This window comes from Bidens hawaiensis, unplaced genomic scaffold (assembly GCF_021521415.1).
Source record: "Bidens hawaiensis isolate Kalapana, Puna unplaced genomic scaffold, B.hawaiensis_p1.1 tig00013078_1, whole genome shotgun sequence".
Lineage (NCBI taxonomy): Eukaryota > Viridiplantae > Streptophyta > Magnoliopsida > Asterales > Asteraceae > Bidens > Bidens hawaiensis.
Genome location: NW_027492103.1, coordinates 207607 through 221249, shown reverse-complemented (window position 1 = coordinate 221249; position 13643 = coordinate 207607). Strand labels below are relative to the sequence as shown.

Below are 13643 nucleotides of genomic sequence, written 5' to 3'. Positions count from 1 at the left end.
TCTCAATCAAAATCGACTTTTTCTCTGTTTATTATTATAATTCTTGACTCTTATAAATTACATAAACCCTAACTATCTATTTATACTAAACTAACAACTTGCAAAACAAGACAACTCATTGTAGGAAACTAAATAACTAGTTTATTTTTACCATACTAAATAAACGTACTAAAGTAAACTTAATAAAATTCTTTCACTTAGCCCCTTCAACTTTTTTGATGAACCGTTTCAAGATTAACTTTCAATAAAGTAAAGTTCAAATGACTTAAAAATGTAAATTTTATTTATTATTATTATTATTATTATTTATTTATTTTTTTGTAAAAAAAGTTAGTCATGAGCAATAAAGGAAGGGGTCCGTTAATCATATCCTCTCGGACCATCACAAATTGATAGTACCTTCTTTATCACTTTACTTTACAAATTACAACACATGGTATTGGTGCATCCAATCCCTCTTTTTCTATTTAAATGTTAATCTTTACATCTTTTTTATATATAAATAATAAATATAGTCAATGTTAGTTGCAAGAACAGTCTTTTTGAGACGCCATATATACTTGGTCCTCGTGGGTCGTCGAAGATATCACATGGGTCTCATAGACCACTTCATGAAAGTAAAAGTTATATTGTTGTAAAAGTATATGTTAACAAATAACAAAATAACAAAAATTAACAACATATAATAAAATGTAATAAGTAATAACGTATGTTTTGTTTAGATCATACCGATGTACAACCTACCAATAAAGTTTTTTTTATTTATTATTTCGGTGGGGGAATTAACTATTTGTATCGATCTTCGCGTGTCTTTAATTATATGTTAGATGTTTAAGATGTCAAGTAAAATAGTATAACTAACTGTTATCAATGATGAGTTTTATGCTCAAGAAACATTAATGCATATGGCAACATGCTTAATTACGTATGAGGAGTTGATAGGTGTGTAAGAAGGTTAAAGTGAATATGGCGTAGTTTTGTCATAATCAGATATCAAAAATTGTTTGTACTTCTTTAAAATCCAATATGCTTTTGTTATTGATTAATTTCTGTCAATTCAATCACCATCTCCAAAGTTCAACCCGAGTAACATCAATCTCCAACTAACTTCTTCGATCAATCCACTCGTCAAAACCAATATGTAGTACCTCAATTCAAACAACTTAGTTTTGATGTTCCGATCTAAGTGATCGACTATGGGGGTATTGTTTTGATGGCCCATTGGAAGACCTTGGTGTAGCTTTTGATTAAATGAGAGGTTTTGAAATCTAACACAAATAGTAAGTTTATTTTTAATTAGGTTCAGAATGATTTATTTGTTGAACTTTTTTCAATTTGTTTTATGTTTATTTAATTAAACTAAGAAGATTAATCTTAGTGGAGAATTAATAAAAAAAATTTGTAGATTGAATGGGAAGAACAAGAACATTTGTTTAAGAAGTTGATGGAGACCGACTGGCAAAACAAAAAGAAGACGACATACTGTAAAACGATATCCAGGTTCCAATTTAGAACAAATTGATTCTAAGGAATTAAAGTTTTGAGATTTTCTAACAAAACTATGTAGTTTTGGATGGTTTCGTATCTGAATATCTAACAACCCTATGTATCTTCCCTATACGTGTATACATAATAACAGTAAAATTATTAAAAACCAAACTCAAACCTTCACATTCTAATGCGATCTGAATTGAATTTCGAGTTCCTCAAGTCCACACTAGAGGGTAGAACCAAACTCACTGAGACTAAGGGTAGTGCTCTTTATACAAATAGCAATCTTTATTAAGTAATAACTAATTAGTATTCTTTCTAGCCAAACAACCCCATTAGTGGCCCCTGGCTCTAATTGTAGGATACACAATTTTCAATAAAGAAATATTTATTTCAAATCAACCAATCTTGTTAAGAGGCCAATGATTTATGGAACTTTATGTGATTTATGATGATTGGTGCATAGTGTATGTCAAAGCCCTATTGGTTGATTACTAGGGCCTATATTAATTTACTTAATTTTTACAATTTGTCTAAGTTATTATTTTAATAAGTAGGGTTATTCAAAAAATTCGAGACTCAAAGCTCAAGCTCGTGACTCGCTTGATAAAAGCTCAAACAAAACTAGCTAAAAAAATTTGATTTGAAACATTCTGAGCTGAGTGGGCTCATTTTTGTAACCGAGCCAAAATTGACCGATCATGGCTCGGCTTGTTGGCTCGGCTCGACACACCTACATTTTTATAGTATAAAATCACTTTGTATTTGATCCTATATATAAGGAGAGACTCAAATTAAAAAATAATAATAATAAATCAAAAGAGTAAGAATAGATTTAGGTATCTAATCAAATAACTTAACGGTTGAGATGATAACAACGTGTTACATGGACATAATGAGCGAACTCACATAATTGAGGACAAAATATGAGAAGTCTATCGACTTTTTTTATTAGGTTTTCTCAATTTTTTTTGAACTTTTATAACCTCCTTATGCATTATAATATTTTTTGAGTTATATATAAAATCGAACTTTTATCTTTAATTTAAGTATATAATAATAATAATAATAATAATAATAATAATAATAATAATAATAATAAAGGTATTGCATTGTGTCGCGTATAACAATGTCAGTTTTTTTTTTCTAATTGCACGTTATGATGTTTGTCCAATTTCCATGTTTTCAAAAGAAAAAGAAAGGGTATAATTCTACCACTCTGTCTAGTATATTTTACGTCTTACATGACTCTACTTTATGTTGAAATGACTAGTTTTTATTCGTATTACTTTTAACTTTTAAGATTTCAATATATTATAGGATAATTCCCGAAAGAAAGGACACACACTTGGGTCGGTAATTGGACTTTCATGTGTTGATCTTTTGTTAAGAGAAGCCATCACTTATAACATAATGCTATCATCATTTGGTGTTTGGTCCAAATCACTTTTAATTGTTTATTTTTTATTCTATAAAAAGATTATTGGGATATTTAGAATTTTGTCAGTTATCACCATGTGATTGGTGCATTTTTATTTTTATATTTATTTTCAAATAAGTCTCATAAAATGTTTTTTTTTCTTGAAATTTTGTGACCGATATTATAGATGAACAAAAGAAAAAATTGTGAAACTAATAATTCGATAGTGTTCAAATAGGATGTAAGACCTAAAATATTGAACTACACAGGTACACGAACATATCATCATGTAATATTATATTGGTAAAATACCGGATTTTGTTCTAGATCCTTTTAATTGGATTCTTTTCATAGGCAGCTCACATGTTTCAGCAATTCTTACTGTATTGTCTATTATCGGTTAAGGTCTCAAGTCCATATTAACAGACGATATAAGCTAGAGATAGAATCAAGAGCGAAGCATACTGAGGGTCAGGGGTGGGCCCAGCCCCCCTGTTTATTTTGCGCATTAGTGCAATTTTACCCTCTTTTTTTCCCCAAAAACTTTATGCGTAGCGAACACCCCCATTTTCGACCAGAGTGAATTACCGGTGTATCTTTACTAGCTTGGAAAGTAACTATAGATACAAGTCCACTTGCTTTTTTCTAGCTTTGTAATAAAATAGAAAGCAATTAAATAAATAAAAAAGAAAATGCAGCACACATCAATTTTATTTTTTTATTTTTTTGAGAAAATATATAAATACGAACAATCAGTTCATCTTTAGCCCATAGAAATTGACAAATGAGACAAACCGACCCCTCAAGATCTGGACCACAGTATGTTCAATCACCTTTCTTTCATCCACCATCCAATAGACTACCAAACTAGTTAGTCCTTTAAATGATTCATTCATTCATTCATTCATTCATTCTAGATGGTCCTCAATATCAACGAACACGAACACGAACACGAGCACGCTTTCAGTTCTTCATTCGTCCCTCGTCCTCAAGATTCTATCATCAAGAATGTGACCAACATAAAATTTAATTAATTAAGATAATATATTTGTGATTCTCTTCAACTTTGAACCAAACCCAACCTTAGATGGTTGTCGGGGAGTCGAGATGAAACGAGTCAAGTCGAGTCGAGTCATAACCCGGTTGCCAAACTCGGTGACTAACATCATTTTCCCTAAGTCCAAAGAGATCTATTTGTAACATGAATCAGAATTCTGAAAAAGGAAGTAGCAAATTTAATAGGACCAGAACCAGATAAAATCTCACTCATCGAGTCATTTCAAACGACTGGTCACCACTTGTCTCGGTCTTCTCTAGCCCTCCTCGGGTAAGGTTTCGGGTTCACTCGTCCATGAAACTCCAAGTCATCCTTATCACGAGAATCATAGACCGGAGGACCATAACCGTCTTCCTCATATTGAATATGTTTAACGGGCCGACCCATGTCACATGGCCTAGCAAACCCACCCCGCCTATACCCATGATCCATTCCATCACCGTCTCTCACACCACCATGAAGCTCAGAAAACCGTGAGGATCTATAGTTTTCGTTCAGTTTTGTTTTTCTAGAAGATTCATAGAAACCAATTCGTTCACGTTCACGTTCTCGTTCTCCACTTGGTGGTGGCGGTGATCTGTTGAAAACAAAAGAGCGTTTGTACTTTAAAAACCGTGTACTAGGAGGGGAGTTATTGTTTCTAGATTGTTCCATATTGTATCCACCGGCATGGTCTGATTCAAAACTGTGTCGATAACCAGGTTCCCTTCGGATTCTAGTATCAGGTCTCATAGGAGATCTGCTACGTGTTCTAAAACCTTCACCGATTGGAGAGCGGGTTCGGGATCTTGGAGGAGATGTTGAACCAGAATGGAAGAAACGTTGTCTAGCGGGAAAAGAATGCGAATATTCCATTGGCGGTTCATCGTTTGCAGGATGTCCATAATATCGGTCTCTGGGGCCCACATCATTATGCCTTGAACCATATCTCAACGATCTCCCCCGTCCTACATTTACAAACCGGTTATGACACGTTTCACCAACTGGTCTCAACCCTAACCGCGCACGAAACTCGTCTTCTTCAGAATTCACTGTCAATCTGGTTCTGAAAGATCCACGTGTCACATTTGGATTGACACGAACACCGACTTTGTCTGTCAAATTATCATCTTCTGGTAAAGAACGACGGAAGGACGAGCCGGGATAAGGTGGGGACCGGTCCCACGTGCCGCCGCCACCGGTGTATTTACCATGTCTAACAGACCTTACGACACCTGGGTCCCTAACAGACTGGGAAGCTGAGTCATCAGGGTTGCTGCAACTGCAAACATAATAATTGTGACTTTGTCATTATTTATTAAGCATGATAATTTAATAATTAATACTAATATCAAGTTGAATTACCTCCCTTGCATACGGAATCTACTCCTACTAATAAATGCATCACGTGTCGATGATTCTCTTCTATAGAGTCTTGGAAGTTCACCTTTTGTTTCAAGATCTTCAGCTACCCTAGATGACGATGATTTTATACCACTTAAATCTTTTATTTTAGTTACATTACTTGAAGAGCTGTGATTCTCGGGCTGGAGATCGGATTCTGAATCATTCATTTTCCATTGATCTGATTGGCTAGCATCTTTCATAGTAACTTCTGTTGTACAGTTTTCGGTCACATTTGGTTCAGAACTTATTTGGTCACCGCTGTCAAGTTTTTCAGGCAATAATACACTAGAACTTTCATCTGTTCCCTTTTGAGACCCGACATCAGTGGATTTTAAGGAACCGTTTTCATGGGTACCAAAAGCATCCTTGTTTTCTAAACCGTGTTCAGTTTGTCTATCTTCGTTCCCTTCCCATGTTTGTATGTTTGATTCCCTAAATTCTCCGTCTTCAAATTGTGAATCCTCATAACCGAATGAGACTACTTCATCTACATTATCAACCTCACTTCCTGCTTGAATGTCGCTTGGAAAATTCTCATTATCACAAGCCTCTTTACTATTATTAATAATATTATTGGAAATGTCGGTGCGTGATTTTCCAGATTGAAGTGGAACTTCAACAGTACGCATTGAAGAAACTGCAGCCGGTGGATTCTCCATAGTGATCCCCTTGCTGGTGATTACTTTTTTGACCTTAGATTTATCATCTTCATCATCAAAGATACTACCACTTTGATGAGCTACAACATCTGTAGAGGCTGCAGTGACAAGTGATAAATTAAGTTTCTCATTCTCAATTGTTTGTACAGCCGACATGGCATGATTAACATTATTCCCAGTAACAACACTTTTAGATGAAACAGGTACATTTTGGGAACTTTCAGTCCCGCTGTAAACCATATTCTCCATAGCAGCCCTATTGCTAGTTATTAGTCTTTTGACATTAGCTTTATCATCTTCAAGAGAGGAAGCAGTAACAAGTGACAAATTAAGTTTATCGTTCTCGGTTCTTTGCACACTAGCAAGAGTATGATTATTAGCATTACTCCCAGAACCAACGGTTTTGGTTTTAGATGAAACAACATTTTCACGCATGCTCATACCATTACCAAAACCTGAGGGCATAAATGTAAAACCTGTGCCAGCGGCCATTACACTCGCCAGATTTGCAGAAATTTTAGACACTGGATTCCCCAATGTGAGAGCACTAGAAACCGTATCAGGAATACAACTTTCAGCATGTTGACTATGCATTGATCTTATTTTATTGATTACAGCAAGATGATCAATATTAACAACAGGAGACAACAATTTTCCGACCGGTTTACACTCTTCCAGCTCTGATCGCTCAACTTTCGGAATCAAATTTTTCAACTTATCAGGCGCAGTTTCATTTTGTATATTTTCAGAAACGCTTCCACATTCCTTTCCTTGCTTATAATGTCCAGATTCACATTCTTGTTGTTCTTCCCATGCCATTACAGTGTTCAAATCCCACTTTAATCTATCATCCAAAGCAGCAAACTGTTGTGTATTACTTATTACCTGATCCCTCTTGGTACATTCTGATTCAGAATGAGCACGTGGGCAAGAACTATCTAATGCAGATTCATTCAGTGTCGAATTAGCGACCGAAGAGGAGGCAACATCTTTAACAGGAGCTGATGGTATACAGAAATCAGTTTCTTTAGCAGACATATTCTCCGACTTCACATTCTTTGCTTTCAATTCTAAAGTTAAAGTACCAGGAGTTACAGATGTAGTACCAATACCTTCTTTCTCGATAGTTTTCTTACTATACACAATAAGCTTCTGTACATCCAGTTTACTATCACTACTCTCACTTTGATACAAGTCAGCAACTTTCAAAGATGCAGCAGGTGGGCAATTGGCATCTGATTTCGGATGAACATCCAGTTTACTACCACTACTCTCACTTAGATACAAGTCAGCAACTTTCAAAGACGCAGCAGGTGGGCAATTGTCATCCGGTTTCGGATGAACATCCTGAACAGAAGATTGGAGACATGCTGCAACACTTTCAGTCCCGTCGGTGTTATGTGGTGGTGACGAATTCATGAACAAGAATCTCCGTTTCTTGATCGGTAAATGTTCCGCTTTCTCACTTAAACGGCATCCAAGAACAGACGCTTCCATCTGCAGTTAAAAAGAAACAGCACAATAACAAAAGTTTAAAAGTCAACCTTTTCAGTCAACATAATCAACAAGCCTTCATCCAAATTCCAAACTAGTCGGACCACGTGATGTTCACCTTGTCAGATCCAGAAACAGGCAATTTCAACCCTTTTGAATCCATGATTAATCCTCCTTTATGATCTCTTACAAACTTTTGTACAGATCAACAGTTTCTTCCTTTATAAAGCCGACTAATAGGTTCAAAACATATAAAAATTCTTCTAAATAAGGTCAATCTGCAAATTCAGATCAAAAAACAATCGTTCAAAACGCTACACAACACAAACAATTGGCATAACAGATAAAGTTACATAACTTGAATTCCCTAATACGAAGTCAAAACATATATAATTTGACTTGGCAGTCACCGACTTTCGACTTACGCATACACAATCATTCAACCAAAAAACCCTAACTATAGTTAATAGTTAATTAACTGCTTCAACAAGAGTTAATAGTTAATTAATAATAATAATAATAATAATAGTGAAAAGATACAATACGAAGATGCTTAACGTAAAAATACGTACGCGAATCGATCTATGAAATCACATCCAAACATCTCGGAATCGTCAATACATATCCAATCAATCATTGCTTCACCGAAAAAAACAGTTTTGGATGGTTAATCGATCAATTTTTCACTTTTTTTTGAGCGTTTAACGAGCGTTTAAGGTTTTGTGAGAGTTTTCTGAGCGTTTTAGGTTTTTGCCTTTGTATTTTGCCTTTGAGCGTCTAGCGTACGTTAATGTAAGTTAAGCATTTTCGTACAGTAACTCTGCACCCAATAATAATAATAATAATAATAATAATAGCTTTCAACCAACACCTAAGAATATTAAATTCCATAAATGTTACAGCCTTCAAACACATCCAATCTAATCAACGGATCATCGCAGATCCAGCAGTGTTGACCACAAAATATCATAAACAACACACTCACATAATTAAATCATACACATGCGCATCAATCTCTGTTCAAAACCGTCACTAAAACAGTTAATCGAACCAATAACCGTCACTTAATTCATTACAGATCTATTAATCGAACGGATATAAACACCAAATCTGTTCAAATCTCAACCGTACAACACTAATTATATGAACAAACTAATAATAATAATAAAGTAGGGTTTTGTATACCTGTAAGATAATCGAAATGAAAATGAAAATCAAATAATCAGTGAGATACAAATGAAGCAACGAATCCAGTAATTGAGAGGTGGGAATAAAAGTAAGCTTATCGCTATGTGTCTCTGTGTGTGTATATATATATATATACAGTGGGTTTTGTATCTATAGTGGCGTGTATTCGCCAATAACCACGTCATTGCTTTTTTTTATTAATTAATTTGTTTGACGGTTTTGCCCTTGGGTTGGTTTTGGAATTACGATATGTTGTCGCAACTACCAAGAGTTTGACCCACCATGTGTTGTTGTTATTACTAGTCAAACGACATAACTGTTTAACCTATAAATAAGTAAACTGCATTTATTGATTTTTTTTTATTTCTTTTACAGCATAAAAGTAAAGAAAATTTCTAATATTTTCGAAACTAGCCCATGTTCTATAAAAATTCTTAAAATGGCCTAAAAATCCCGTCTTATCCGACCGAATTTCAACACGGTCCGACGGAATTCGTGGACTTTTGAAATCGCACCACTTGTCAACGTGTCAACGTATTAATGGATTATGCGGAAATTTAATAAGTCTAAGGTAGTATTTCTTAAACCCTAAACCTCCATAACCAATCTTTATCTTTCTTATTTCTTCACAAAATCAGGAAAATTGCTTAGCTTTTTTGAGAAGAACACAACCATAGTTTTCAATTTCACTCTATAACTCTAAATCTAAAAGACTAAAACCTCTTAATTGAAAATATAGGGTTCGACGGTCAAGTTGAATGGTCAAATTTGACGGAAGCATGAGCTGATCCGTCGGATCCGACTGTTTATTATTAGGTCGCCTAGAACACGAATCCGTCGGATAGATTAAAAAATTGTTGGATGCACTTGAAAATTTGGATACGTGTCAACATCTGATAGGCTATACTAATCCGTCGGATAAGTTCTTCTTGTTTCCGTCGGATCCAACAGGAGTTTTATGCTATTTTAGATATTTTTGTAGAATATAGGCTATTTCTGAAAAATTTGGATCAAGCTATGCTATTTTGGGAATTTTCCCAAAGATTAAAGTCTCATTGTAGTGTTTTAATAAGGATGGTAAATATAAATCTAGAAGTAAGATTAGTTGTTAGTTAAATGTTCTAAAAGAAAATTATTCAGATATTATTTACTTACCTAAAACTTGGTTATATGTCATTTAGGAATGTAATAGGTTGTGTTAAAAACTTAAAATTACTTTTAAACATGTCAATTTGCTTAATTAAAAACCTTTTCATGTGTTTTTTATTAATTTAACAGTAAGGATGTTTATTCGGTCATAATTGAAAGCCATCGAAAAGCAACTTAAACTATTCAATATCAATTACATCTCTAACAAGTAACAATTCTATATTTTAAAAGGTCTAAAACTTTTACATATTGTTTATATCATAGTAACGTTATGACTTTAGAATAATATTGTTTTAAAAAAAAAACTTAGTTTTGCAATTAAAAAAAGGTAACAACACAACTTATGGTTCGTTTACATTCTATGTGTAATGGTAATGTTTGAATAATAGTTTTATATTGGTATTAAAAAGAAAATGATACTTGCAATCGTGATGGTGGTAAACAAGTTTTGATAATTAAGCGACTCTAGTGTCACCTAATACCATACTATCATAAACTAGCAAAAGAAAAAAAAAATGAAACCTATTAAATGATATCCATGTTAAATAAATAAATACCCATACCAAATAATTTAATTTTAAGCTTGCAATTTTACACCACCATTGAGTCGGCTGTGTTTTTTTAATATAACACATTATTTTCAAAGTTTCCATTATAGTCATATTTAATGATTGATAGGTTGGTATTAAAGTCTACAAAGATTTTATATCCATCAAAAATTCAAAAGTTTGAGTTGGTCAACAAAATACGAGCCCATCATTTTCAGTTTGTCTGAACCACACACCCTTTGGGTTCACTCATGGGTTAAAATAATTATCGAAAATAATTATCGAAAATTGGACGATGATAATGTATTTTAATTGAATTATAATTATAATAAAAGAAGATAATTAAAATCATGGAAATAATTAACTATAAGAAAAACACTTAAGGTCAACAATTTGAAAGAAACACTAAAGGTCAACAATTTGAAAGAAACAAGTAATCGTACCCGCGAGTTGCGGCGGGGCACGTCAAAGGCAATGAAGAATTTGTTCATGTACATTTTCAACATTTTCAATTTGACATGTACCAACAAAACACAATTATATACAAAATCCAAGTCAATTCGACCTTTAATCAATAAAATGTAACCTAACCTATAATGTAACTTTTTAACAATGAACTTCAAAGAGATATTGGTATAGTGATTCTCCATTGTCTTGTGTCTTCCTATCCGAGTAAGGGGTTCTCTCAAATCTTGCGGACTATTTACTTACCTAAAGCCAGAAAAATCAAATAGTTGAATCCAAATCATGCTTATACACACTTTAATGGAGTAACTAAAATAGGAAAGCAGAAGAAAAGATTACATACATTCTATTATCTTGTGAAAAGCTTTTAACCTGCCTTCTTCAGGTTCTGCACAAATCAAGCAGCCAAATAAACAGGCAGTTATCAAAACAAACAAACTCATAATATACCCACAATTGTTTCAGAACCAATACTGCAAGAACGACCAAAATACCCTTCAAGCAAAATTAGGTGAATCAGTATGTAGGCTTAATGGCACCACCATCATTTGCTTCCGTAGTGATATACTCCATGGTCACTGTTACCACCTATGCTTTGTGCTCATCACCTTACCAAACTGCAGAAACATACCCCAAAACTCTAATATTATGAATTTTACCCGATATTCGAAAACCCGCACCTAATACTGAAATTAGAAGAAGATAAATCAAATACAATACCTCATTGGCAGCAAATGGGATTCGTGAACATAAAATACATAAACGTGTGTGGCAAAGGAAGGGAATGCAAGTAACTGCATAATTCAACATCCAAACTGATTAAAAAAATGGTAAGCACATAACGCAACAACAAATATAGAAAGTATATCATTCATGCAAATAGGAAACAGAAGTGTATGTATATATATATAAACATGTACAAATGTTCAATAATGAGGGTAAAAGCAAAGGGTCACATTTCTTTAATAGAACTGTGTTTAAGATTATCAAAACAGCAGTAACAATTTGCTTTTGTTACAGCAGCCACTTTATAAATAAAATATGATTTCCAACATTAATGTCGAAAATAATTAATTCTTAATGACAAAAGTAATTAAAGTTTGGCTTGGAAAAGTTTTTGTTGGTTGTTAAAAATACCATTGGCTGTTTTTGGGTGGATGTTTTGTTGGTGTTTGTTTGTTTTTGGCTACATACTTGGTAGTAGGAAAGAGCGTTTTCGGTACCGATTGCCGGTACAAAGTTTTTTATTTTTCGGTCCGACAGGCCCAATCAAAACTGGAAAACGAAATTTCTGACAAATGTGACAATTAGAGAAATGTGCGAGCTAATCTGAAACATAAAACAAAAGTGATACCTAACCTGAGACATAGAGTATATACCGACTACAAAGCTAAAGCAAACGGAGAACACACAAATGAAGACATGTGCTATTTGATTTCATCAAAATGTAAATAACCAGCAGGGCTTCAAAAACGTACCAGCTTATTCATGGCAGCATATGGATTTAAAGATAAGTAAACTAAGCTTGCAAATGGTTACCAACAAACATGCATAATCAATAAGTCCTGAAGGCTCGATTGGTGTTTTGTGTTCATATGTGTTTTATTTTATAATGTGTATGATAGCTTGCTACTTTGTTGTGTTACAACAGATTTACCTCATATAGTAAATTTTCTCGAATTAAGGACGAATTACCGGTACCAAACCGGGCATTGTACCATGACTGAACTGATAACGGTACCAATCCCGATCCGAACATTTCGATAGTACCAAATATTTAAAATTTTGGATTTTCGGGATGGGTACCCGTCCATACCGGTACCATCCCGAGGTCATCCCTACTTACTTGCTAGAGGTTCAAAAGAACCGATTATGTGTGCACCACCAACGTCAAAAATGTAAACATGAATCTAAAACAAACCAATTTTAGTGAATATATTTCATGAACATAGACGAAGCATTTCATCAAACACCTGGCAGGCACCCAAAACATCAACAACAAACAAAATTCTCAATGTCATTACTTCTATTTAACCTAGTATGCATCTCAAACAAATCATTATACAGGAAGCTTCTTGATTTGTAAACAGAGCAAAACACGTGTTCAGTGGCAGACTATGTGTAATAGATGTATGTATTGGTGTATGTATAGGTGTGCATTGAAAATGAGTACACTAAGCATCATGGCTTGTAAAAGGAATGAACAGGGATATATGTGAGATAAACCTTGAATGCATTTTAAATATATATATATAATATATAGTATACACACACCCATTTGACTTCAATGTTAACATGGCTTAAGTTAAAAGTTTAAATTCCATCAACTACTTTAAAAAATAACTTATAACTTGATATGAATAAAGCCATATTGTTCAAATAATTACCTAACTATTTCTAAATAAAGTGTCTGTATGTTCTTTAATGTAGTTTAGATTATTTTCAACCTTTTAAATTTTAAACTTATTATTTTAATATAAATTGATAGGTGATTTTTGTGATGGTGATTACATGTGTAATGGAGAAGAATATAGAGGGAATTTATTGGGAATGAGTCAAGTGATCAAGTGATGATCACTATCCCGTCCCAACCCAAGAAAAGTGTAGAACTAGAGATGAGGTGGTATAGTTTGATTGGTTGGAGCCAATTGATTAAGTGACAATTACTTATACCACCCCGTCCCCCTAAAATTCCAAAATTATCCAGATTAAACGTTGTTATCGCCTAATCAGTTCTGTTGTTAGCACATGGAGAGTGATGTCTAGTGATCCCATGAGGGTGATGA

The 13643-nt window shown here is 33.8% G+C and overlaps 1 protein-coding gene and 1 long non-coding RNA gene across 3 annotated transcripts; both read right to left on the bottom strand.

Moving 5' to 3' along the window:
* Nucleotides 1-4023: 4023 nt before the first annotated feature.
* On the bottom strand, nt 4024-7094 carry LOC143543215 (uncharacterized). The gene is made up of 2 exons (XM_077035586.1): nt 5313-7094; nt 4024-5229 (listed from the first exon to the last, which is right to left on the bottom strand). Exons 1-2 carry the CDS (start codon nt 7049-7051, stop codon nt 4203-4205), a joined length of 2766 nt encoding a protein of 921 aa, XP_076891701.1. The 5' UTR covers nt 7052-7094; the 3' UTR covers nt 4024-4202.
* A 3822-nt stretch (nt 7095-10916) lies between these two features.
* LOC143543197 (uncharacterized) lies at nt 10917-11736 on the bottom strand. 2 transcript variants are annotated; one of them, XR_013137034.1, is made up of 4 exons: nt 11578-11736; nt 11352-11474; nt 11201-11245; nt 10917-11103 (listed from the first exon to the last, which is right to left on the bottom strand). It is a non-coding gene; the product is annotated as an uncharacterized LOC143543197 (long non-coding RNA). The 2 variants fall into 2 exon arrangements; XR_013137033.1 differs by having other exon boundaries at nt 11352-11736.
* Between the last annotated feature and the right edge of the window lie 1907 nt (nt 11737-13643).

Bases quoted from the DNA above. Each gene is read 5' to 3' on its own strand.
- LOC143543215 (XM_077035586.1), bottom strand. From the start codon at position 7,051: ATGTCTGCTAAAGAAACTGATTTCTGTATACCATCAGCTCCTGTTAAA. The intron at 5,230-5,312 runs GTAATTCAACTT...TTATGTTTGCAG, and splicing joins AGATTCCGTATGCAAGGGAG to TTGCAGCAACCCTGATGACT.